Source organism: Halichoeres trimaculatus, unplaced genomic scaffold, assembly GCF_033239565.1.
Source record: "Halichoeres trimaculatus isolate MK-OKI-2021-1 unplaced genomic scaffold, fHalTri1.1 fHalTri1_scaffold_8, whole genome shotgun sequence".
NCBI lineage: Eukaryota > Metazoa > Chordata > Actinopteri > Labriformes > Labridae > Halichoeres > Halichoeres trimaculatus.
This window is the reverse complement of record NW_027437186.1, coordinates 4,311,061-4,337,024: the sequence shown is the minus strand read 5'-3', so window position 1 is coordinate 4,337,024 and position 25,964 is coordinate 4,311,061. Positions and strand designations below refer to the sequence as shown.

The following is a 25,964-nucleotide window of genomic DNA, read 5'->3' as shown; positions in this document are numbered from 1 at the left end:
CTTTCTCCCTTGTCCATGACAGCTGTGTAGCTGTGTACTGACACACACTTCTCCTAACAGACGCTGGGGGTTTATTAAAGCTGCTTTTTAAAGAGAAACTGGCTTTCATCAGGAATCCTGACTGCTGAATTACAGCTTGATTTAGTGTTACAGACATTTACATTCAAATGATACCCCCTGATCAAAACATGGAAGTGGAGGTGCTAAAATTTACTGTCTAGATAGATAGATAGATAGATAGATAGATAGATAGATAGATACTTTATCTGTCCCGAGGGAAATTTAAGGCATCCAGTAGCAGAGTAGTTTACTCGAGGCTGGCTCCAGAAAGACCTGACACCACATCACACCAAGCCAAAAAGAAGAATTAAACACACTGTTAGAAAAAAAACCCTGCAAAAAAAGAATGACCGGAAGCTACAGCTGCCAATCAAAAACCTTTAAATTAAAGTAAAATTTCCCTGATTCAAATGAGGTGAAAATACATAACATTCACAGAAATTTTCATTTAGAGTTCTGCAGAAAAAAAAAACATTATTCAATGGGATAAAAATTTTTGTTGATGTTATGTGACTGAGTAAGGAGGGAACACAGTGGTTATAAGACCCTGTTGTACATTAAGGTGTTTCATGGGAGGAAAGGGCTACCTGTGCCCTTTCCTCATAGCCGTACCTGTGCAACACTGCATGGACAGGCGTAATCTTTATTACACTATTTTTAAAGTTGTCTAACATGGTATAGCCCATCAACACATCTCGTAAACACAAAACCCACTGTAAGAACCACTGGATACATGGTCCACTTAGTGGAGCACAGACAGCCAGTCTGTGCCATGGAGCACAGACATGCTGTGCCCCCAGTACAGCAGGGTGTCATATCCACAGTGTTCCCTCCGCATTCATGGTTACAAGCGCTGTTCTCAGCCACTTCCACCAGCTCTTCTGGAGCGATACCAAGCATTTCCAGGCCAGCTGAGAGATAATACTTCGCATTGTGTCCTGGGTCGACCCAGAGGTCTCCACCCAGATGGGCATGCCTCAAACACCTTTTCAGTGAAGCGTCCATGAGGCATCCTCACCAGATGCCCAAAAGCCTTCATCTGACTGCTCTTGATGCAGAGGAGTAGTGGCCCTACTTCAAGGCTCTCCTGGCTGTCTGAGCTCTAAACCCTATCTCTATCCTCTCTCTTCCATTTGTACTCCGAAGTCAGAATTTACAAGTTCTGACTGAGAAATTTCAACTGGAACGCCCCCCAGGAGTCAGAATTTCCTACTGGGAACACACAATCAAAGATGGCTGCCCTGGGCGTGAACAGTAATTAAGCTCCTGTTTTATTTTAGAATTTCTGACTAGTGTTTATCACAATTAATCAGCCATATACGTACTATTATTCAATGTTTATATACAGAAATAGGGCAAGTTTTTCGACTTGGCAACTGGAACCCTTTTAATGACGTCATTCCCACTCTCCACTTAGTTCCAATGTAAATGTAAGGCAGCATAAGGCTGAGCCCAGACACCCTGTAAAGGAAGCTCATTTCAACCACTTGTATCGGTGATCTTGTCCTTGCGGGCACTACCCACAGCTCATGACCATAAGTGAGGGTTGGAACATAAAATAAGTGGTAAATTGAGAGCATTGCTTTCTGGCTCAACCCTCTGTTAAACACAGCAGATCAGTATAGCACCCGCATCACTGCTGACACCACCCTGATCCATTTGTCAACCTCTCGCTCCATTTTCCCCTCACTCATGAGCAAGACCCTGAGATACTTGAACTCCTCCACTTGGGGCAAAGACTCCTCCCAACCCAGAGTGGGTAGTCCGCCATCTTCCGGCTGAGAACCAGGGCCTTAGATTTACGTTGCGTACCCAACGAAAGCATTGAGAGCGAATGTATTAGCGGGTCAAGTGACATCGCGCTGCGTTTGACGCTCGAGTTTTGACGCTGGTACCATCATCATTCCATCATCGAACATGGCTCCGATCACCACCATCGCTGCTCTGTACCTGCTGTCGAGAAGTCAGCTGCGGGCCGCATCGGAACTGGATGCATGCTACCCAACGGAGATGGTGTGAGCTCGGTGAGTTCCACCGTCTCTTGCAGGAGCTGCGTCTGGTCGACGGCTGGTTCCAGTGGTACTTCAGGCTGACTGTTGCCCAGTTTGAAGACCTGCTATCCAGGGTTGGTGCCAGGATCTCCCGCCTGGATACCAACTACAGGCGCTCCATTCCAGCTGCGGAGCGCCTGTCGGTGACGATCTCCATGCTGATAGGCTGTCCCGGCGCGTCAAGACGCTCGCTCGCTCGAAAAGTTCAAATATTTCAACTCGAGCGTCAAGCGTTGAGTGGTGAGCAGCGAGCGTTTTTTCACTGGAAAGCTCGCCGCTCACCGCTCACCCTCAAAGCTTAAATGCTTGACGCCGCTCTTTGCTCGTCCTGATGCAGCATCAATTCGCGGTTTTAAATTGGCTTTGTATGTAATATCAACGCGCAAAAAATTTGCGATGCTTTCTGTGGGTACACACTGTTTTGTTGATCTTCTTCCAGGCTTCACACTAAGCTGCAAACCTCCCCAGTGCGAGCTGGAGGTCAGTGTTCGATGAGGTCAATAGGACCACATCATCTCCAAAAAGCAGAAATGGGATCCTAAGACCTCCAAACCTGGCTACTTCCGCCACTTGACTGCGCCTAGAAGTCCTGTCCATAGAAGTAATAAGCAGAATGTATCAGGCATAGAGAACTTTAAGTTAACACAAGTTCTTATCAGAAGAATCTGATTGAATGCACAGGCTGTAACTTTGGGGGAACACTGGACACTCACTTCTCACTGCTAAACTTTACCCTCTGGTGTAGCATCATCAGAGGAACTTTAAGTCTGCATGCTTCAAATAGATTCATCTTCTCTCAGAAGGATCCAACCCGTCCACAGATACTGAGAAATTGGTTTTAGAATTCACTGATTGTGGCACTGTTCATCTCATTGTGAATCATGGATAATAAACAGGCTAATGTATAAAAGTGAAGCTATGTCAAGATCACTTTAAGCCCTGACAGTGACTCCAAGTTCTGCTTAAAGTTCTGTGTGTGCGTAGGATTCTTTCCAAATGTAGTCAGACAGAGCTCCTGATGCAAACAGATTTGTGGATACACCAACAGAAGCTTTCTTAGTTTACACTCACAAACACACAACCACACATCAATCGACACACACACGCCGTCATCCTCTGGTTTGTTTGGACACACATCATGCTCGGGTGCCTCACAGCTTCATTGCTCGTCCCTAAGTCTCTGTAATGTGATTCATTCGTTTCCCCTCAGCTCATTTCTTCCTTCATTCCTCAGATTGCCTCTGCCGTGCATATGAATAACACTGTGATAAAAACTGGCTTGATTAAAATCACACCCGGCTCAGCCACCCGTAGCACTCATCCCTGTGTGCAAACAACCCCGTAACGTCTCTTTATCCAGGGCAGGAGGCAGGAACAAGCACATCCATAATGGATTTCATACACTTCATCATGAGGAGTCTCTTTGTGTGTACACACCTCCATTGCTCACCTGAGAGTCTGCAGAGCTGATCACTGTGCCAAGCTGCAGCTTATTCATGTGATGTTTCTAAACTTATCTCTAAGTCAAATAGGGTGATTTATCTTAGATATTACATTTTGTGTTTAAAATCAACCAAAGGGTTTGACAGCGGCAGGATATTTGCAATTCATTAGCATGCAATCGCCTTCTGCTCTGGCCACAGCTGGGATTCCCAGCCTGGGAGGGACTGCAGCGTGAGTGAGATGGACTGTTCCTTCTGTGAGTAGTTTGGAATGGGGGAGGGGCCCACGGCAGCCCTTGCTGCTCGATGAGAAGAGTAAGACCCACCTTTCGTCCCTTCAGTATGAAAATGCATGTCCTTTTCAAACGATGTTGCCCTTACTGCTCACATGCTACCGCGTGTCCTTTACGTTGGCACTGCTGTTAACCAATACATCCACTGGGGGGGCAACCAAGAGTCAAAAGTTAATGACAACAACAAACTCAAAAACATACATGGCCACCGTGGAGGAAGTGTTGCTAATGTATCACTTTCATAACAGACAAAACTGGAAGGCAGTGTTGTAGGAAGTGGTGGTTGGTGAGGCCGTTAAAACATCACAAATATCCCTCCCATAGGCTGTATAAAACATAGCAGATGGGCGATGTTGGCCATCTGTTTCTGAAACGGAAAATGAAGCACATCGGCTTTTTTTAATTAATCATACATATTTTTGTATTTAGGTACCTAAACGTGGTACCTTTTGATTTTACGTGAATCGGTACCGGGTACTTTTGATTGAATTTGGTCGCTACCTGTAAAAGTACCTAGTTCGGTACCCATCTCTACCTGTCAGTCAAGTGACCTGAGCTGTGTCTCTGATTGGGCGAGTTTGAAAAAATTACCCCCCTGTACAGTAGGTGCCAATAGTGAAATTAGCAGAGGACGTTTTTTGAACCAGGCTGTAAATAGGTTAATTTCTGCTGTGAAAACACCTTTTTTTTGGCTTGGTGTGTTTGTGACTTCCTGTACTTCCAGAGCTAGCCTCAAGCGCACACTTGAGAAACGGCAGATTTTAGCACTTCAGTATTGTGTCGTACTCGAGGTTGCCGCGTGGTTCTTTCATTGTTATTTCTTTCTTTGTGTCTCACTACAGCTATGTATTGGGTGGTAACAGCAACACTGCCCCCCACAGTTTCCAGTGGTACTGCTCCTTTTGACATGCATCCATAAGCTTGATGGAACATTGCAGAAGTACAGCCAAAATGAATGCAGAGCACATACAGAGGGCTCCGTCTGGATCCAGCGATGAGCATGAATGGGCTATAAAACAATACTTACTTTGATGTCAGTCTCAAAAATCCAGAAAGTAGCCGGATTTGTAGCTTTTTAATCAAAAGGGAAAAAACAGCGGCTAGATGAATCTGAAAAGCTGCCAAGTATAGAGACAAAGTTGTACATTTATTAACTTTTTGTCGTGAACTTGAATGCATGTTAAACAAGTGTCAGTGTTAGCCTGAAAAAGGATCTGTTATCTGGACCATAGACCTGAAGAAATGATGAATAGAATTAACAAAGCTTTTATGGTTGGAAAAGCCCTAGTCCTCCTCCAAGTCCCAATGCAGCCAGAGCTTGAGTCCAAGTCTGGGTCATCAGCATATGAGTCGAGTCACAAGTCCTGCATAAAGGTATAGGTATTGATAAGATTTTATTGTTACCAATGCCCTTATAGATTCTGCTTATTGATCCAATTCTTTATAGATTCCTTCTATCAGTTCCTCCTGTGAATTTTCTCCTAACAAAAACTAGCTTTACAGGTTTTCTGTGTCAACAACATTTTATAATGTTTGTAAGTAAATAAATAGGAAATTGGTCACTGGATCTAGATAGTTCAGAATTCAAACCATTTAAAATAAGTACAAACTTTTATTTGTTATTCACTAAAATGGGCCACCTAGTGTCTCAGAGGGGTTATAGCAATGCTTTGAGCTATAGTTCCTCTATCGTCCTGTCTGGAACACATTGGTCTGTTCATATTTTGACATTTGGAGTTCTCCGTATCGTTTACAAAGAGTAATGTTGAGATGTTTCTCTGATGAAAGTTGAAATTCGGTTTTAAGTTACATCTATGTATGCTACCCACTAGCACATCAATGCAATTTCCCAATTATGTTATCAAGCTACTGCCTTTTTGTTAGTAAAGTTTTTGGTTAATTAGGAGATGTATCACATGTTAAATGTATTGAATAGGAAGCTGGTGTGAGAGAGTAATGTACATTTCTTTGTGTGTTCAGTTCTTCAGTAAAACTTCAAGCAGAAAATCCTGAATCAGAGTTTTCTTGGGAAACTGTTTTCATCTGCTAGGCTAAGAATTGACAAGGGAATCATCAAGCATTAAAGGTGGATGCTGTGGATGGACTGAATCATTTCTTATTGATTCTTAACAGGAACCAGTTTTCAGTACCCTACATATGCAGATTTAAGTTAGACTCCAGCTCAAGTTCTGGACTGGAGTCGGCCTACAACACTTTTCCAGACATGCTGTAGCCTTGTTGCAGACACACTGCCTGAGCAGTGAGTCTGATGAAATGTGATGTTTTTTTCTTTGTTTACTTGTAAATAGCTGACGTCCTCTGACTGAGCTGCTGCTGCTGTAATCTGTCAGGACTCAGAGACTCCCGAACACCCAGTCGGCTCTGAGGCCATTCTTCTTGTGTGGCAGAGATGAATTATTTGTTATCTCAGCACAGTTTCTGCCCCCAGGTGAAGATATCTGTATTTATAATGAGACAGGAGCTTTATACTGCATGACGGAGTCTGCTGCAGGCTGAAATGTGGCTGAGACCGATGGACAGGAGGGCACAGGGCTGTGTTTGGGACTGGTTCTATCAAAGCAGAGGCAAATGATCCTGGTGTCATAGGGCCCCTAAGATGACATGGGTAGAAAAAATGTATACAGGGATCCTGTGAACTCCTGAGAACAAATAGGTGCTTTACTGCCTATCTTCTGGAGCCCTTCAAGATCATTTAAAGATCATTTTAAGGCGGAGTGCACCCCACGCAGCTGTAATTTGTTGACAGGCGCACATGTGCGCTCATGTCATCAAAGCCTCAGAGGCAGGTTTCCAGAGTGTCAGGCACATTTTAATGCAATAAACAACCACAGCAATCACTATTTAATGTAACCGTCTGAACCAGCATATACATTTGTATCTATATTAACTGTCCCGTCACATCTGATGTCAGATTAAAGCCGTTTGTCATAATGGAAAGTTAACCTGACGGCAGCTGGAAGTTTGATGCACATCTTACAATTAAACAATAAACAGCCTTAACATCTGATACTGAGTATATATCTGGTTCTCTCATTTCATTTCATTCAAAGAAAAGAGGGAGAGAAAAGACGAAGAAAAAAACAGACAAAATAAATGTATGTCACTCAGGATTTACCTGTGATTTCCCATATTTCTCTGTTTTAGTCTTTATTTTTAACGTGATCTAAAAAGATGGAGAACATTATTGTAAGGAGGATGAGGTGGAGACACCGAGAGAGTATACAGTATATCACCAAAGGTTCTGCTGTTTGGCGATGACAAACCAGGAGTGCAGGTGGATCAAAAGTATTCTGAATGGATAAGCCAGCTGTGTAACTGTCTCTTCATTTTTTACTCCGGATAAAGACAAAGGAACAGATTAAATCTGTCCCGGGAGCTGGCCCACAAGGTGACACGCGTCGTGTCCTCCGATGTGCCCCGCTGTCCATTGACCTGCTGCAGGCACAGCGGCTCTGACCGTCTCCGCTACCAACACTCTCTCCGTGGTGCTAGAGATCAGTCAGACCAATCAGACGCTGGGCCTCAGTCGCAGGGCATTTAAAGGCGAGGAGAGGTGCTCATTTGATTGGTGAAAACAGCGCTCGGCTGTGTTAAACCCACTCACGGCTTTTCTCCTCCCTCTCTGCCATTTGCACGGAGGGAGGCGTGGACGCGCAGCTCTGCGCTCATGTGCGCCTGTACTGCGCCTCTCTTGGCAATGCAGGCAACTTGCAAAGTGCACCAGTCACGCCCTGTGCGCATGGCGAAGGCCGGCGCAGGGCAGGCGCCTGGTCTACGAAATTAGAGCCCTAAGAGTTGAAATAGCGATATTTTATCACAGGACAAAGTATTGCAATATATTGCTCTATTCATATTTTTTCACACGTCTAATGCATGATGGTATATATTGCTCACATAGGCCCTCATGTATCAAGGGGGCGTACGCCTGAAAAGTGGGTGTATGCTCCTTTCCACGCACAGATCGGCATTTATCAATCTGAACGTGGGCGTCAGGTATGCTCAAATCCCACGACAGGTCTGAGTTTCTGTACGCAAGTTTCATGTCAGCGGGGAGAGCGGTGCAGCGAGGGAGAACCATCTGTGTTCTTAGATTAATATTTAGATCGTTGACACCAAGAATGTTTCTAACAGTTCACTCTTCTTCCACCAATCTATAAGATACTTTGCTATGAAAGAGCATCGCGAGCTGTCAGCTGATTTCTCCGTTCAAAAAAATGTGTTTCCTCTTTCGGTTTACTTAAAAAATTAAAAACAAAGATGCTGTTAACAGTTTTTAATACACTCCCATGTCCATGATAAAGTCTCTTCAAAGAACATCCAGACGACGATGGATCAAACTTTTAGCCTGGATTTTTTTAAGGAAGCTGTATTAATTACAGAATTCACTGTGGAGATTATTATTTCACTCCACACAATGTTATCGTATAAAAATGAACTGTGTGTGAAAAGTGGCTATTTATTAACAGAAGAAGTTCATTTACACGAGATCACAACCTATGAGCTCATCTCGTGGTACAAATAACCATAAACTCAGATCTACCCGTGCGTAGATTGTGCACGATGGACACACTTCAGCTCCTCTTCCTCCTCAGTCTGTGACAGGTTCAGGCTGGAGTCTGCAGCTTCTTTCAGAGCTCAAACACATCTTTAAGACAACTTTCCACGTTTCTGGACCTGAACGGAAACATTTTGTCAGGCGCAGTGGAAGGAACCCAACGCAGGGACAGTCAAAATATGTTCACAAGTTTTTAATCGAGGGAAAACTCAGTACACGAAGACAAACAGCAAGGCGAAACAAAAATCCGACAGACAAAAATCAGAAAACCAGGTTCGGGCACAGGAACAAAAACACGAAGATCTGTTAGCTAAAGCAGGCTGGATGTATCTACTAGGGGATAGTGGTAATCTGGCAGAGAAGTGAGGGAACCCCAGAGCTAAAGAAGGAAAGGGGAGTGAACTAAACAAGACACAGGTGCAACACATTAGGAAGGGGCCAGGTGATCACCGGTGAGGAAAAGCAGGTAGACAGGAACTGAAAAAGATAAGAAACAAGGATTAGCCACACGCAAAAACAAAAAATCTGAATAAATCTAAATAAACTTGACAGATACTGACACATTTAGTGATATTGTGGCTTCTAATAGTCAGACATCATGGGTTAATTAATCAAGGTATAAACAAATGATGTGTGAATCAAATGTTTTAAACTCTGCTGTAGTTTAGTTTGTCACATCCACGCTGCTGGATCACTGCAGTGATTTCCTTGCAGGTGAGTTTTTTTCTGATTCCCTCTACTTTTCCGACTGCCAAACAATGCGGCGTCATTTCCTCTCTACCTCTGTTGCTATGGCGTTGTCCATCACCAGCATGGAGAAGTTCCCTGTTTCTCGTAATGCCCTGGTTCGCACATCACACGTGAACATTGCTGTAGGATCGTTTTTACACCCAGATCTGCGCCAATTCCCACGCAAGATTGATAAATGAGGGCCATAGTGAGCATCGCTGATTTACCATTTTTCAAAATGTATTGTGGAATACATTGAGTGGACTATTTAGTGAACCACCATGCTCACAAAATGTTGTATTCACTATATAGTAGATAGGGAGTGATTTTGGACTCAGCATTTGTTTATATGTCTGTCTATGTATCATCACAGCTGTGTATCAGACTCAGCCCGTTTGCAAAGTCCAACATTCTGATCTGATCTGTGACCTGTTATGTTTCTCCAGTTCATGCCTGAAGACTGAACTCTAACAGCTCTCTCTTTTTTTACGGTACCTGCTGTCAGGACGTGTCTGCAGAGCAGCATGTTGTGAATTCTCCTCCAGCTTAAATGAGGTAGAAATGGAAGTTTGTGTCAGTAAACTTTTCCTGTGGCAGCAGTAATGTGCAGATGGCATCATGAAAAAGCAGCGTGAGCTGAAGCATTCTGCAGCGAGCAGAATAATGTACCATCTGGTGAAGCTCTGTCACCCTGCAGCTCTGTTTGGCTCCCAGCTAGCTGTTTGACATTGAGATGTTGTTGATAAGACGGCCTGTGTCGACACAGAAGACATGAGACAACATCTGAAATATCATCTGTCTCATATCAGATCAAACACACTCCGAGGCTGCTGTGATATTTATTTTTATCATCCTTTAATATCTCAGAGTCAAAGGCCTGGTCATGGTTTGACTGTTACCACAGCTCAGCATCACTGTCTATCACATACAGCTCTGCATAGACAAAAATACACCCTCAATGCGATCCTATCCTCCAGTCTTAAAGGAGTCCCCTTAAGAAGGCCTGTGAGGTTCATAGTGTGGTCCTGAGTCCATTCACTGAGGGGGGCGAGTCCTTTATAGACCCATAACTGTGCAGGCTGGCCACAGTCTCATTATAATGGCTAACTGAGAACCATAAAAACAACACAGTGTCAGCAGTTAAGTGTTCAGATGAAGCAGCTGGCCAACAACCCTCATCTCCATCACTTAGCGCAGGAGCTCATCAGACGTCTGTGTGGGACAGATGTCCACACGATCAGGCTTACTGATGAATGATCAACATCTGGAACCTTGCACAGAAAAGAAGGAAACACGGTGATGTGCTGGTTTCTGAGCTGTCACAGCCAGTCATGTAGTGAAGGTTTGAAGTACAACAACGCACCTGTTTCCTGTTAACAGAGAAAATCTGTGACCATCATCTTTTCTGACACAAACTGACAAAAACAACTGCTGCCAGCACAACTACAACAACATTAATAACACCAACACAAAAACAATAAAACAGAAACAACAACTAGAACAACAGCATTAACAACGAAAACATTAAAAAGAACACAAATACAACAGCAGCAACAGCAGAAATAACATTAATAACAAAAACAACAGAAAAAACAGCAACAACACAGAAACAACAACAGCAACAGCAACAACACACAGAAGCAGAAACAGTGGAACAAGAACAGAAATGCTCGATTTAGCAAACCTAGACTGTTCCACTCTGTTAGCTCAGCTGTTGAAGTGATGGAACCACTGGATCCATGGTGTTTGGTTGGTGAAAAACTTGGGCTAAAGGGGTGGATAGTAGGTTTACTTGACTTGATTACACACTTGCACCAGAACCAATGAGTGTCACCTCAATTGGACAAATGTGGTGCACATTAACACACAGCCATTTAAAGGATAAGTTCGGTTTATACGGCTTTTACATTGTTTATAGAATAAAGTAGAACAAAATACTCACCCAGAAGGCTTTCCCTGATCCAAGCAGTGCTTCGAGAGATATTTAGATCTAAAATCTGCAGCAGACGTCTGTATAATGGGATCCATCGGGGCATAGACAGCACCTAAAACTGCATTAATCGTCCAAAAACTCATGTTTTTCACCAATATTCCATCATGGTCCGCTCTGGGTTAGTCCTCTGCTGCAGTCTGTGTCACTCCAGACAGCGCTGTGTGGCTGTAATGACCTCTGAACTGACGAAGACTTTGTTTACGTTTGCCCCTCCACACATGCGCAGTACTCTTTGGAGAGCTGACTCCACTTCCCCCTTTCCTTGAGGGGCAAACGTAAACAAAGTCTTCGTCAGTTCAGAGGTCAGTACAGCCACACAGCGCTGTCTGGAGTGACACAGACTGCAGCAGAGGACAAACCTGGAGCAGACCATGATAGAATATTGGTGAAAAACACGAGTTTTTGGACGATTAATGCAGTTTTAGGAGCGGCGCTGTCTATGCCCCAATGGATCCCATGATACGGACGTTCGCTGCACGATTTTGGATCTAAATATCTCCCGAAGCACTGCTTGGATCAGGAAAGCCTTCTGGGTGAGTATTTTGTTCTACTTTATTCCATAAACAATGTAAAAGCTGTATAAATTAAACGTATCCTTTAAGTTAGAGCCAAAGAAAAGACAACAGAGTCAGTCAACAAGAATTCTTATGCGGTCAGTATCTCGGCTGCATTCGATAATAATAAATACTTACAAGGAGAAATGAACTCTGAGTCCTTGGGTGGGATTTATGCATGAATACAGAGGAACAGGGCATATTTAGAACTAAGGATCCAGGGCCAAGCCCAGATGAGAGATCGACTTTTCAGTATGTGCAAAATATCAGTGCTTTGTTTGAAATGATACGGTATCTCAACTTTCAAATTCTGACCACCATTACTTTAACAATAATAAGCTGGTATTCTGGTATTCTCTCTGTTCCTGGGTTAGCACAGCTAGCTCGTCCATCTTCTTGGAGATAGATCTTACGTTCCTAATAACGATGGATGGAAGGACAGGTCCATGTCGTCACTTCTAAGCTCACACCTGAGAACCAGCACGTCGTTCTCACCTCCTTCTCCTCACCTTGTGGGAAAACATCGGGCCTTGCACCATGCTACATGCTATGACATGCTACAGGCTCCTAACAGGTGATTTTACATCTAAACAATGCGGCCATGGTTACATGTAGGATCTCCAGACAAACACAGGAGCAAAAGCAGCAAAAATATCACTGAAGACAAAAACAGTTTGGTGTCCATGACCAACGGAGTGATGATCCACTCCAAATACAAAAATGACAAAAAAGAGATGAGAAATTTACCAGAAACAAAGAAGAGAGAGCTGCCACAACAGGCAGCCGCAACAGGCGCATGGCAACAAGAATCTCCCCCTATATCTACTTTATCATGATACAATATAATATCTACCCCAGACAAACCATATTAAAATTATTGTAATTTAAATACAGCCTAACGTTTTACTACTTATATGTAACTGTGTGCAGGGAAAGACTGATTATTGGCCCAGCAGATTATCGGCCCAGCAGATTATAGGCGCAGATTTTTGGCTTTTTCCGACAGCCGATAAGAAATCAGTATAAAACTTTTGTTTTGGCTCTGAAACAGCCACTCCTTTCCGTCTGCAGTCACTATTCTGTCTCTAGCGCTGTCCTACCCACAGCACCATATGAAAGGTTACACCCAGAGCCTTTTATAAAAAATTTACTCACTGTAGAAAACTTTTGGGAGCATTTTATTTTTTTTTATTTTTTCATTTACATTTTTAAGACATGCTGCTGAGCCCCAAAGCTGTTAAATAAACATATTTTCAGAGGCATTTAAAGGAAGTTAAGTGTTGGAGTTTGTATTATTCCAAATTTTGATCCCAGTATTTTCACTTTTACTGCAAATGAATATCAGCTCCAAATGTCTGTTATTGGCCTCTTTCACTACTAACACTTGGTATCAGCATCGAGCCTGAATAAGAACGCATCAGTCTATCTCTAACTGTGTGTGTTAAAAATGTGACTTGGTCAGAAAAATGTCCATGAGCGCTGTATTTGTGTGCTTCAACAGTTTAATGTTCCTCCTGCAGTCACCGTGGGTCCAAGGTCACTCTACTCCTGGCAGGTGTCTTTTAACTAAGATGCCGATAACAGACTGACAGATGTCCTATCAATGATCTTACATCCCTCAGTCAACAGGAGAAACAGGAGAAGGATCTGATCTGTTCCGTTCTGTTGTGCTGTGAGCAGGCGGCTTCAGGCTGTTTGGCTGATTTCTGAAAGAAGAGGAGAAGTGTCTGAACCAACAGGCTGCAAGGGCACCAGGAGTGGAAATGAGACACGTTTCTCTGTCACAGACACGCAGAGACAATCTAGAGGTGTGATAATGCAGAAACAGTCTCTGGTCTCACTGTATGCGAGACAAAAAGTTGTCTTTGAGGGAAAGAACAGTTGATCAGACTTTGACCTTAACGTAGTCCTGTGACTGGTTTTCCTCGGCCAACCAGAGACAATGATCCTACCCTGCAAGCAGTCACAGAGCATCATTTTGGACTTCCTTTCCTTTTTAAAAGACTACAGCTTAACGTCATGTGTCCATGTACGTTTCCTCATTCTGACTGAAATCACTATGGGGGAAGATTTGGGCCTGAGGGTTGTAATTTCATGGCGCAGCGCAGGGGGCGCAAGCCTGGCACAACCCGTGCAGTGTTAATTTCTTGCAGTGCACCGCCGTGCACTGCCAATTTGACAATTTGGTAGACCGTCTGCGCAGAGATGGGCGTGACGGCGCACCAGGGGGAGTTGTCAGCAGATTCATGTTAGCGCAGTGACGATTTCGTGCCAAAAACAGTGCAGAAAGTGCGCTGAAAGCTCACCAGCTCCAACCTGGTCTATCCTCAGCGCAGAGTGGAGCGCACCCCACGCAGCTGTAATTTGGTGACAGGCACACATGTGCGCACATGTCAACAAAGCCTCAGAGCCAGGTTTCCAGAGTGTCAGGCACATTTTAATGCAATAAAAAATCACAGCAATCACTGTTTAATGTAACCATCTGAACCAGCATATACATTTATATCTATATTAACTGTCCTGTCACATCTGATGTCAGATTAAAGCCGTTTGTCATAATGGAAAGTTAACCTGACGGCAGCTGGAAGTTTGATGCACATCTTACAATTAAACAATAAACAGCCTTAACATCTGATACTGAGTATATATCTGGTTCTCTCATTTCATTTAATTCAAAGAAAAGAGGGAGAGAAAAGACGAAGAAAAAAGAGACAAAATAAATGTATGTCACTCAGGATTTACCCGTGATTTCCCATATTTCTCTGTTTTAGTCTTTATTTTTAACATGATCTTAAAAGATGGAGAACATTATTGTAAGGAGGATGAGGTGGAGACACTGGGAGATTATACAGTATATCACCAAAGGTTCTGCTATTTGGTGATGACAAACCAGGAGTGCAGGTGGATCAAAAGTATTCTGAATGGATAAGCCAGCTGTGTAACTGTCTCTTCATTTTGTTCTCCTATTAATGACAAAGGAACAGATTACATCTGTCCCGGGGGCTGGCCCAGTTAGTTATAGGGCACAAGCAAAAAATTACCCAGGAAACTACTGTTATACTTGATCAGTTTCTGAAAAGGTCTAAACTTAACCTCTGTTTATTTTATTCTCATCTAAAAGTCAATGAAAACAAAGTTTGAAATGTCTCTCTACTTACCACAAAATATTTCATTCACAACCTCAGGGGCAGCTGTAGCTCAGGGGCAGCTGTAGCTCAGGGGCAGCTGTAGCTCAGGGGCAGCTGTAGCTCAGGGGTAGGTGTAGCTCAGGGGTAGGTGTAGCTCACAGCCTGTACAGCTTCTGCATTCAGTGTCTTTGAGCAAGGCACTGAACCCAGGTCCCTCTGGTGGTGTTGGACAAACAGTACTTATTGGCTGACAGTTGAGTCTAACTGAACCCACCCCCTTCTCTTCTGTTCTCTTCTCTTTGCAGATGCGAGGGACTCGCGGCGTGTCTATTTGGCCTGTGGGATTTGTAGGAGGCAGAGCCTATGAGCGCCCCCTGGTGTCTGGGGGAAAAGTTGTGGGCTGGTACACCGGCTGGAGACCTGACCGTCCCTTTGCCACTGACATGGCAGGTAGGGAAAACTACAGAAGTGTGAGTCAATGAAACTGATGGTTCTATGTCTACATCACTCACCAAACAGTGATCTGTTCATCCATTTATAGAACTCTACAACCTCAGAGGGTTGGGAGGAGATGATCATAGTTAACACTACGCAAGAGTTGGGTTACTGCCCAGATGTGGTGTGAAACCAACATTAACATTTCAACTCTTTTCTTGAACCTTTTTTTTTTCCCCAAAGAGAGAGCTTGTTTTATTCTTGTGGGTTTGTAATTTTTATGACTTGATACGATACAGATGATGTTTTTTGGCCTTTCTATTCAATACTCAAACTAATATGTGTACTTTCAGTTCAGACATCTCCAAAGACAAATACTGTTCATTTATCAATTTTAATATGCATGTTATTTGGTGTCCTTTTTTTAAACAATCAAATGAATTCACAAAAACACATAAATAATGAATATTTTTCATAAATATTAACAAAAATGTATGAATAGAACACAAATAACAATGAACATAAATGAAAATGAATAATAAATGCCTGCTGTGGATGCAGCCTCTCCAGCATGCAGCACCGTGTGTCCGCTGACTGTATTAGTTTGAGCTGTGGCATTGTTACAGATGGAGGTGGTTTGTTACCTCCAGCACTCCCCCTAATGAGCCTCTCACTCAGCTCACCTGTCCTCATTGCACCCAGCTGCTGCTCATAAGCCTGGGTGGTATATAAGGCCATGTCTGCCTTAAAACAGTTAGCATGGTCACTCACAGCCAGGTATTATCAATCATGTGGATGACAGGCTTAAACGTATGAGATGTGGTTTAATGCGGTTCAGATACCCAGCTACGTGTGAGCTTTTGGTTTGTGGAATGAGTGTTTTGAGAGTGTGTGTGTGCGTGTTTCGAGGGGAAGAGGGTGAATACCAGTTTTTGTGAGTTGACCTCTAAGGACATTTTTTCACTTAGGCTGTATTCAGACCAGAAAAGTCCTTTGGTCAACTTGTTTGGTCCGGACCAACAGCGGACTTTATTTTTTTCGATTGGTGTGGTTCGTATTCAGATTGTACTTTTTGCAAGTGGACTATATTCTGTAAACACATCCACGTGTGTGACAATCAGTGCTCTCATTGGACAGCACTGACAAAGGGCGGCACACAGAATACAGACCTGGAAATAGAGGTAAACGTGTGTTTGTGCTCTTATTAGAGCTGCAAAATCATTTTCAGTTTCAAGAGCAGCTCCTTCAAAGAAGGCTTAACAACACCGTTTCAAATTTTGGAACAGCGAAGACGAATGCGATCAGCAAGGAGATGCTATGCTCTGCGTGTCCTGACCAACAACATGCCAGCAACAGCGTGGATCAGGTATGAACAAAAGATGGTTAGGTTACGGAGGCTTTACAGGCCCAAAAGGTGCATGTATCCTGTAGTTAGTTCGGATGGACCTTGGTTTGTATTCAGACCTGCACCAGAGAACCACGAACCGCACCAGAGTTCGTTTGGAAGCGGACCGAGACCACCTCAAAAAGTCCGCACCAGCGTGGGAAACGAACCCTGGTCCGTTTAAAGTGGACCAAACAGTCCAGGTCTGAATACGCCCTTAGTGTTTTCTCCCCACCAAGTGACTCCACCTTTGATTGAGGCCTTTTTGGATTAGTTTATGTCCTCTATTGGTAGAATTAGTGGGTGGCTGTGGTGAGTCATACCTACACTCCACCTTTCAGACTCCAGAGGCCTTATTCTTTTTTTGAATAAAAGTGTAGATTATCTTTTTGTTTCCCTGTCCGTGACCCCTATCCTTCACGTCATGTGACTTGCAGAAACGTAACAGGCATCTGGAGCTCAATCTGTCCCCAACAGTTTTTTCATTAGCTTTGGAGCTGTGGTGGAAGAATCAGACAATAGCTCCACATTTCTCTAAGATAACCTCAAGACTCAGGTCAGCCTTAATGGAGTCCTGGACAATGAGGTTGAGTGTGTGTGTTTGTGTGTGAGACATGAGGTATGCCTCCAGCAACTTTTCCATACAGCAGACACTGTATTAGCTCCATTAACCGTCACCACTGTGTGGACTTTTCTGTCATGAGTTGGTGTTTTTTTATTGAAGGAGGATATAACAGAGTGAAAACCACCTGGTCTAAGAAAACCTCTGGTGGGATTTTCACATTTTGAATGTTTTACAGCAAAACAGATCATTATTGTGACTAGTACCAAATTTCTAATATATTTTAATTAAATAACTATCATAAATTGTTTTACTCTTAAGGCACTTTAATCTTCTATCCTTTTATTTATAACACAAAAATAGATCCTCTATTGACATTCTGAATGAGAAGCTTTTGACAGCCTCTTCATTGTGACAACTGCCAAAATGATCATGAAGACCCAGTTGTTCAAAAAAAAATGTACTTGGATCAAAATGATCTGGATTTGGAAATCCCATTTTCTGTTTTCTTGGATCAGGTGATCTGTCTTAGTTTTGTGATGGTTTTTCAAAGCAACATTGGATTTGGTGATGAAGATTCTCCTTAGGAATTTCTTATTTTGAGACAAAACACAAAACTAACATATAAACATCCACATCCATTATTAATTCATTTTAGGAGCCCTCATCTGAGCCACAACAGACAAAAAGCATACATTGTGGATATTTTGAAAAGATTTTAATTAAAAGAGGCTAAAGGACTAATAGTTGACAAAATATAAAATGTTCAGGGAAAAACGCAATACATAAAAATACCTGAACTGGTTTTGGTAAAGGAAACGCCACAAAAAGGGTGCAGTACCAAAATAAACTGGACTGAACTGCTTGGTGGAAAAGGGGCTTTATAGACGGACAAAGGTACAAGGTTCTACAACAAGGAATCAGAAACAGGTCATACACAAGTAGTAAGAAATGCTTAATCACTGCAAAATCAAAGAATTCTCTACATCGACAGGCAGTGAAGGGAACACCTGGGTCTAAACACTAAGGGGGAGTTCACTAGACTTATAGTTCTTGACAGTGCGGACTGGGACTTAAAAACAGCCCTGGACTTTAACTCGTCCCAGCCCATAACAACAGGACGCATCCCCCCTGTGTCGTTGTATGAAAGGCCGGTTCAGCCCGACGACGGCCGGTGCTGCAGGTCTGTCAACAGCCTGTTCTGCCCGAAGACGGCCGCCGCTATTGGGCGGGAGCACTTCTCCAGAATGTCCAGACAGCCAGTCCGCCCCTAGTTCTCGAGACTGGTCTTGGTTTTGAGACTGGTCACTGGATCACTTTTTCATGGTCTCGGTCTTGTCACGGCCTCAACTGTCTTTGCTCTCAGTCTTGTCTTGGTCTCTGGGTCTCCCAGTCTCGATGAATCTCGGACTGACACGTTGATCTTGGGGGGGAAGCCTACCATATTCAGGGACACTGCTGGCTTTGCAGAGCACAACCTTCTTTAATGTTACATCATTATTATTACGTGCCCTTTGAGTATTTTGTGACAAACCTCTGCGCTCATCCTGTTTGTGACTGAGGAGAGGCAGACCGGACGCTGATGGGTGATCCACATCAACTTAATTGGAGAAAGAGAGAGCGAGAGAGAGAGACGGTGTGCATGTTTGGGGAGATGTTTGACCCTTACCTGGAGAAAGTAAAGTCCCATTTTGCACTGTCATTGCCTCTATTCCATGAGCTGAACCCTCAGTCTAGCATTTATCCAGCTGTTGATGATCGAAGCAACATAATGTACCTGCAGAGGGATTTGTTTCTGACAAGCAGGGGTGTGTCCAGATATTTTAGACTGGGGTGCCCCGACCATGGCACTGATTATGTATGTATCAAGAAAATATGGTTAAAGAGATACAGTTTTAACTAACTAATTAAAAAACTAAATTTCTTTCGTCTCTGTCTTAGTCTTGTCTTGCTACCCTCTGGTCCTGGTAGTGTCTTGGTCTCTGCTGAGGCGGTCTTGACTACAAGTCAGTGTTCACAAAACAAGACACCTGTAAAGCACATCAGGAAGGGGCCCAGTGATCAGCTGTGAGGGGGAAACATGACGGGAACTGAAAAAAGATGAGACACAGGAGTAAAACAGGAAGTGGTGTAAGAAGGAACGAGGTATTGAAAGGGGCTTAACAGACTAGTGTCGTACTTGAAAGGAAAATCATGATTGGTTCAAGTTTTGAGACGAACTTTAAAGGTACAGTCTGCAGGATCCTCTTAAAAGATAAAATGTCAACTTTTACAGGAATAATCCTGCTCAGTTATAACTTCTGGGCCTCTGTACATGTGTTTCAGTGTCTGTGTCTGCTTTGAACCCTCTCCTCTGCCTGGATGTTGATGTTTTGGTTGTATTGGGATGTTGGCTTTCTCTTAATTAACACATCACGTCAGGTGCACAGCTCTCACCAGAGCAAGACCTGACTTCATGGAATCAAAACAGTAGATACAGGATCATAATTTATCTTTATTCAGTTTAAACTAAATTCAGTTTATTTATGCTCATCCTGTTTAAGAGATTACATTGATTGCTGTAAAACAGACTCTTTGGAAAGACTTTCTTTGCTGGATTGTGTCTCACAGTGGGCCGTTCAAATATTTACTCTGAGATGAAGAACAGTGAGATATTCATGTCACAGCTGGAGGTCAAAACGATGCAGTGCAAGAGAAGAAGAGCTATTCAAAAGCTCACAGCAGAGTCTCTGATCTACGCTGAGAGAGAAACATTTGTCTTTCAAGTCCTGAATCCTGTGAGAAAACACAAACATCAAACAGTTAGATGGATTTACTTCATCGATAACAGAAGCGTTCGAGTCAGCTGGACTGTTCAGGCCTGATGGTGTACATCAGAGAGGACAGACATATAAAATATACGTTGCTCTCTGTCTTTGTTTCTATGTTTCTCTCTGTTTGATCATCCGAGGAGATCACACAGCTCTTCTGTTTTTCATGGATTAATTCACCATAAAATGAGATTTGATGTTCGCAGTTCAGTATTCCCTCAGTGCTTCCTTCACGCAGCCGCTCCTGTGTTCCCTCGCCTGATTGTTTACCCCTCAGATAAACTACAGAGACGGACTGCAGAGTCTGCCGGAGTAAAACCGTTCTACAAAGCACCAGAGGAGGTTTGATCAGAGCTGAAGGAACCTGTGTTTTCAGAATGAGAGTCTGAGGCGTCTTATAAACCCGTCTGTCCTGCCGTCTTACAGCACGTAGTGTAAAAGATGCTACAGTGTACACCTGGAGGGTTCTTTATTTCACATTAACTCTGGAACTGATCACTGTAGGTTTAACAGGACATGCCCCAGTGATGCAGCAAATAACAAGAAGAATGGTAAGAATACTCCCTTTTTGCAAGAGGTAGGATCGATTAGCTATAGCTCACTCCAGGTATTCCATCTGATGGTTCTGAGAGGCACTGACAGGTTGTTCAATGTTAGGAAAGCTTTACTCACATATTCACAGATACAGCTCTCCTATAGTTATAAATGATGTACAAATATAAAAAGCTAACTTATCAACTGATCTCTTCATATTTAAAGAAATGCTGTTTTCCTCTGGAGAGTATCTGGAAACCATCAGCATCCATCTGAACTCCGTCATGAGTCTCTCTTTTGTTCTTTGTGTTGTCTTTAATTCATTACTTTCTTTCCTGTTTTCTTCTATCACTAGTTACCTTTGGTCTTCCATGTTGTTTAGTAATCTATAGCTGTGTCTCAATTCAGGGTCTGGAGCCTCCATAGGCTGCAGACCTTTGGAGGACCTGGCCTTTGTGGTCTGCGTAGACCGCCAAGGCCAAACTAAATTGAGACAGCCCAGTCTGCGGAGCATTTCCTGTTTGTCACCTTTGATGCCACACAGCTCCGCCCTCAGCTGTCAGGTTTACATTACTTTTCAAATCAATCATGTTTATTTATTTTTTTACCCTTTTTTCTATTTATTATGGGGTCCTCTTTTGCTTTTTATTGTCTATTTGTTGTTTTTACTGTTTTTTTCTCTTTAAACACATTTGTTTTATTATTATTTATTTATTTTAAAACTTGCTTTTATTTGATTGTGTTTTAAGACTGTATAGCACTTTGGTCAACCTTGGTTGTTTTTAAATATACTATATAAATAAACGTGATTGATTGATTCAAACACAAGTAAACCAAAATCTTACTTTTAAAACAAGGATTTTTTTTACTATTTTTTTGACTTTACATTATTATTATTATTATTATTATTATTATTATTATTATTATTATTATTATTGTTATTATTATTATTATTAACACCTTTTACTCGAGAGTTAAGCAACAATGAATATTTTCAACATTTGAAGAAGTGCTAGGGGGATGGTAGATTAAAAAATAGAATAAATACAAGCTGCTGAAATGATTAAATGTATATTTTGAATTCCCTGTTTAAAAAGAAAAAAAAAAAGTTTAAAAAAACACCAAGTCAAGTAAGTTTTTTTACCGCAGATTTTACATCCATGAACACATTTTTTTTAAATGAAAAGATTTATATAGAAGAAATGTTTTTCTAAAGTAAATTACCAAAAAAGAGCCCAAACAACACATTTTTACACAGTTAAACAAAATCTTCTGTAACGTTTTAGAAAGTACAATCACACAGAAATCCTTCACATCTACATAAAACAGGACTCCTTCTGGAGTTCATTGATGTTAATCATCTTCGGCGTTCAAGCGCAATGGATCTTGGGATATGTGAGGCTACGAAGGATTCACCAAATCCATCCTTTGTGACACCTAAAAAGGAGGCCGGATTCGTTGGCCACACTTGGAGGAGCCTTTGAAATGGGACAGCCTTCGACGCACCTCAGTGACGTAGTTGGTGTTCGAATTCAGCCTTCGTTGGCTGCAGCCCCTGAATTGGGACACAGCCTATGTGTGTTATATTTGTGTGCATTTCATCTTTCATATTTCCTGTTTTGTTCAGTAGTTCTTATTCACCGTGTGTCTGGTTTAGCTTTACTTCCTGTCCTTGTCTGTTTCCCTCTTTGATTGCACTCATTAGTTTCACCTGTGTCTCTGTCACACCTGTGCTGATTTATGTCCTGTTGATGCACTAGTGTAGCCATGCTTCTAGGGCTTTGTACACACGTAGCTGGGTATTTTCAAAAACTAATATCCCGCCCTGCTTGTTTTTAAAAATATTTTGGCCCACACACAGCGGGCAGATCCGCCTATAACTGCGGCTCAAATCGTACCAAACCCATAATGAGCAGTTATTTCCAGACGTAAAAGCTGTGCCATCCAATCAGAACGAACCCCCGTCATTCAGCTAAGAAAACAGTTATATCACCATATTTCAACTTATTACTTTATGAATGAATAAATCAATCAGACCTCCACCAAGCACATTGTGATTGTCACCAACACTTTAGTCCTTCTTTAATGTTATACTCCCTTTCAACAGACTGTCTGCTACAATTTGGTGTTAGCTGCAGGTTTGTACGATAATTTGTTACCTGACAGTGTTGAAAATTATGCTGACCCAGTACATATTTCATATTCCGATGTTAGTATCCAGAATACTGCCAGGATGTGGATCGTACTTTTACATCTGTCAGAAAATGAAGCACATTGGCTAAAGCGGCCATATTGGTAGTGGCAAGGGCTTTGCCTACAGCCATAGGGTGCCTGTCGGTCACGTGACCCACAGCTGTGCCTCTTAGTGGGGGAGCTCGCGATCTTAATATAGTCTGAATGGCCAAGTTAGAAAAAAATACACCCCCTGTACTTTTTTTGCCTTGGTGTGTATGTGACTTCCGCTACTTGTCCCTTTTTACTGCATGTTTTAGATGTTACTCCACTCCAGCACACTTGATTCAAATGAATGGCTCGTTATCAGGCTCGAGCAGAGCTTGATGACGAGCTGATCATTTGAATCAGGTGTGTTGGAGTCGGGAACATAAAAACCATGCAGGGCAGGGGGGCCCCAGAACCAGGGTTGAGAAACACTGGTGTAAAGTGTGACCCTTTTGACTGGTGACTCTCGACTGACTATCACTGACACTTTCAGCTTAGAGTCGCCAGTTAGCACAGCCACTCTTGGTTCTGAAACACCTGTAGCTCTGTAACAGTCAGAACTAGATAGAAGTTGACTCCATGGTATAATATCATTTCTGACAGTTGACCCCAGATCAACCAGACATTTTTATGCTGCTGACAGCCTTAAGTTAGTATTTAAAGAACGATAACTCATCTGAATGAATGGAACTAAACAGCGCTTCCCTTTCCATATGTGTGAGCATCTTTATAATGATGTCGGTTGAGGAGGGGTGTGTGTGACTTGTGACTGCAGCTGTGCAGTATGAGTGCTGCATGTCAGGTGGTGGTCGTGGCCAAACAAGGACAGGATGTAGCAACATTGCTGATACTTTTCAGCTTTTGATAAACTGATTATACACAGGATAGGCAGACATGCTTTGCAATTTGAACATCTGACAGACCAGGCAGTTCCATCTTCATCCAGTCTGGTCTCACCATAGAAAACTCACAAACCTCTCATTGTGTTTCCTCATCAAAGAGTTGTGTTTGGCTTGTCACTATCTTATGGTTGTGGGGGAAAAAAAGGTGCCAACAAAATAATTTTATCATTGTTGATGGGAACAACATTGGTCCTCTGAAGGTATAAAAATCCCAAAAATAACTTTAAGAGAAAAATAAAAACATTTTTGTCACAACACTGAGTCAGACGCATGGGTCCTTAAAGTGATACTCCGGGATGGAACAAGTTGGGTCCTATCACAAGGTTTAGGGCAGAAATTACCCCTACAGCAGTGATTTTGTGCAGCAGAAGCCCAGGGCGCACACACCAAACACCCCCTCCCTGCTCCTCTGCTGGTTTCCTCTGCACTCAGACGGGGCCATGTTTTACTTGACCAAAAACACAAATAAACAGACTCCCACCAAAAAAATCTGATATCTGTCTGCATTCACGCTTTATTTAGAGAATTTTCAGCGCGTTACTTTCACACAAAAACACCGCTAAATAAGGCTCTAGTTCTCATCGTGTCTCTTCGTCCTGGCAGACTACCTGCGTTTGTTTATATCTGGCACGCCGCACGCGCAGACTGATACACTAAGCGGTGAGCGCCTCATACCCAGCTGTGGCTCTGCAGCGGAGGTAGCGCCCTTTTACGACATGATGAGAACTAGAGCCTTATTTAGCGGTGTTTTTGTGTGAAAGTAACGCGCTGAAAATTCTCTAAATAAAGTGTGAATGCAGACCGATATCAGATTTTTTCGGTGGGAGTCTGTTTATTTGTGTTTTTGGTCAAGTAAAATATGGCCCCGTCTGAGTGCAGAGGAAACCAGCAGAGGAGCAGGGAGGGGGTGTTTGGTGTGTGCGCCCTGGGCTTCTGCTGCACAAAATCACTGCTGTAGGGGTAATTTCTGCCCTAAACCTTGTGATAGGACCCAACTTGTTCCATCCCGGAGTATCACTTTAAAGTGGTTCCAGTTAGTCTTAGTAATTTAAAGAAAATACTACTCTTCACACACACACCACACACACACACACACACACACACACACACACACACACACACACACACACACACACACACACACACACAGTTTAATTAACAGACTTGGTTTTGCTGCTCCTCATGACTTTGTGGGTGTGTAGATTTGCTGCTCTGCCTGTCGTGTTAGTATTTTTAAATCCTGCAGGAAAACAAAGGCTGCACAAACACACAGGCTGAACTTTATACACTCATCAATTATTATTCATGAGCTTTCGTATGGTGTGTGTCTGCAGAGTGCTCAGCGAGCGCGGGTGTGTGTCCTAGTGTTGTGTTATACAAGTCTGCATTGTTCACCTCTTCTCCACGGCTCCGTCTCATTTATTCAGACACAGCAGAGTCTGGACAATGATGGTGTGGAGTGCTCTTCATCTCACACACACACACACACACACACACACACACACACACACACACACACACACACACACACACACACACACACACACACACACACTGAATTACTGGTTCTATTTGAGAGTCACGTAAGCAGGCACCTGCTGGCACTCCAACTGATATGAGCGGACAACAATACGTGTTCAAGGACACACACAACCATGCCCACATGCAATTTTCTAGAAACAAATTAGAGATACACACACACTGACACACACACACTGACACACACACAAACACACACACATGAAATAGCCCTCTGGACCTCAGGCTGAAGCACTGCTTCTGTCTCAGGAGTGCCCGAAACAAGGACATGAAAGTGTTTAACCCTCAGTAACCCTGGAACCGTACTCGGGTCCCCGTAAGGAAAGGAAAGTAGAGAAGAGGAGAGGAGAGAGCAAAATTTCCTGGTGTAGGAAAGACGACTTTGTGGGCTGCTTGGTCCGTGTTGCTGGCAGTAAGTCGGACTTGTTTCCAGTGAGGGTTGGACTCCGCCAGAGCTGCCCTATGTCACCGATTCTGTTCATAACTTTTATGGACAGAATTTCTAGGTGCAGCCAGGGTGTCGAGGGGGTTTGGTGACCTCAGGATTGGATCACTGATTTTTGCAGATGATGTGGTCCTGTTGGCTTCATCAAGCCGTGACCTTCAACTCTCTCTGGATTGGTTCGCAGCCGTGTGAAGCAGTTGGGATGAGAATCAACAACCCCAAATCCGAGTCCATGGTCCTCAGCCGGAAAAGGGTGTAGTGCCCTCTCCGGGTCGGGGATGATATCCTGCCCTAAGTGGAGGAGTTA

At 43.0% G+C, this 25,964-nt stretch overlaps 1 protein-coding gene across 1 annotated transcript in view; it reads left to right on the top strand.

The window, feature by feature from the left end:
* The window catches only part of b3gat2 (beta-1,3-glucuronyltransferase 2 (glucuronosyltransferase S)), a 71,695-nt gene that overhangs the window by 18,839 nt on the left and 26,892 nt on the right, over positions 1–25,964 (top strand). Inside the window, exon 2 of the mRNA XM_074676389.1 lies at positions 15,132–15,276. Coding sequence (XP_074532490.1) covers positions 15,132–15,276 — 145 coding nt within the window. The remainder of the gene's footprint in view (positions 1–15,131; positions 15,277–25,964) is intronic.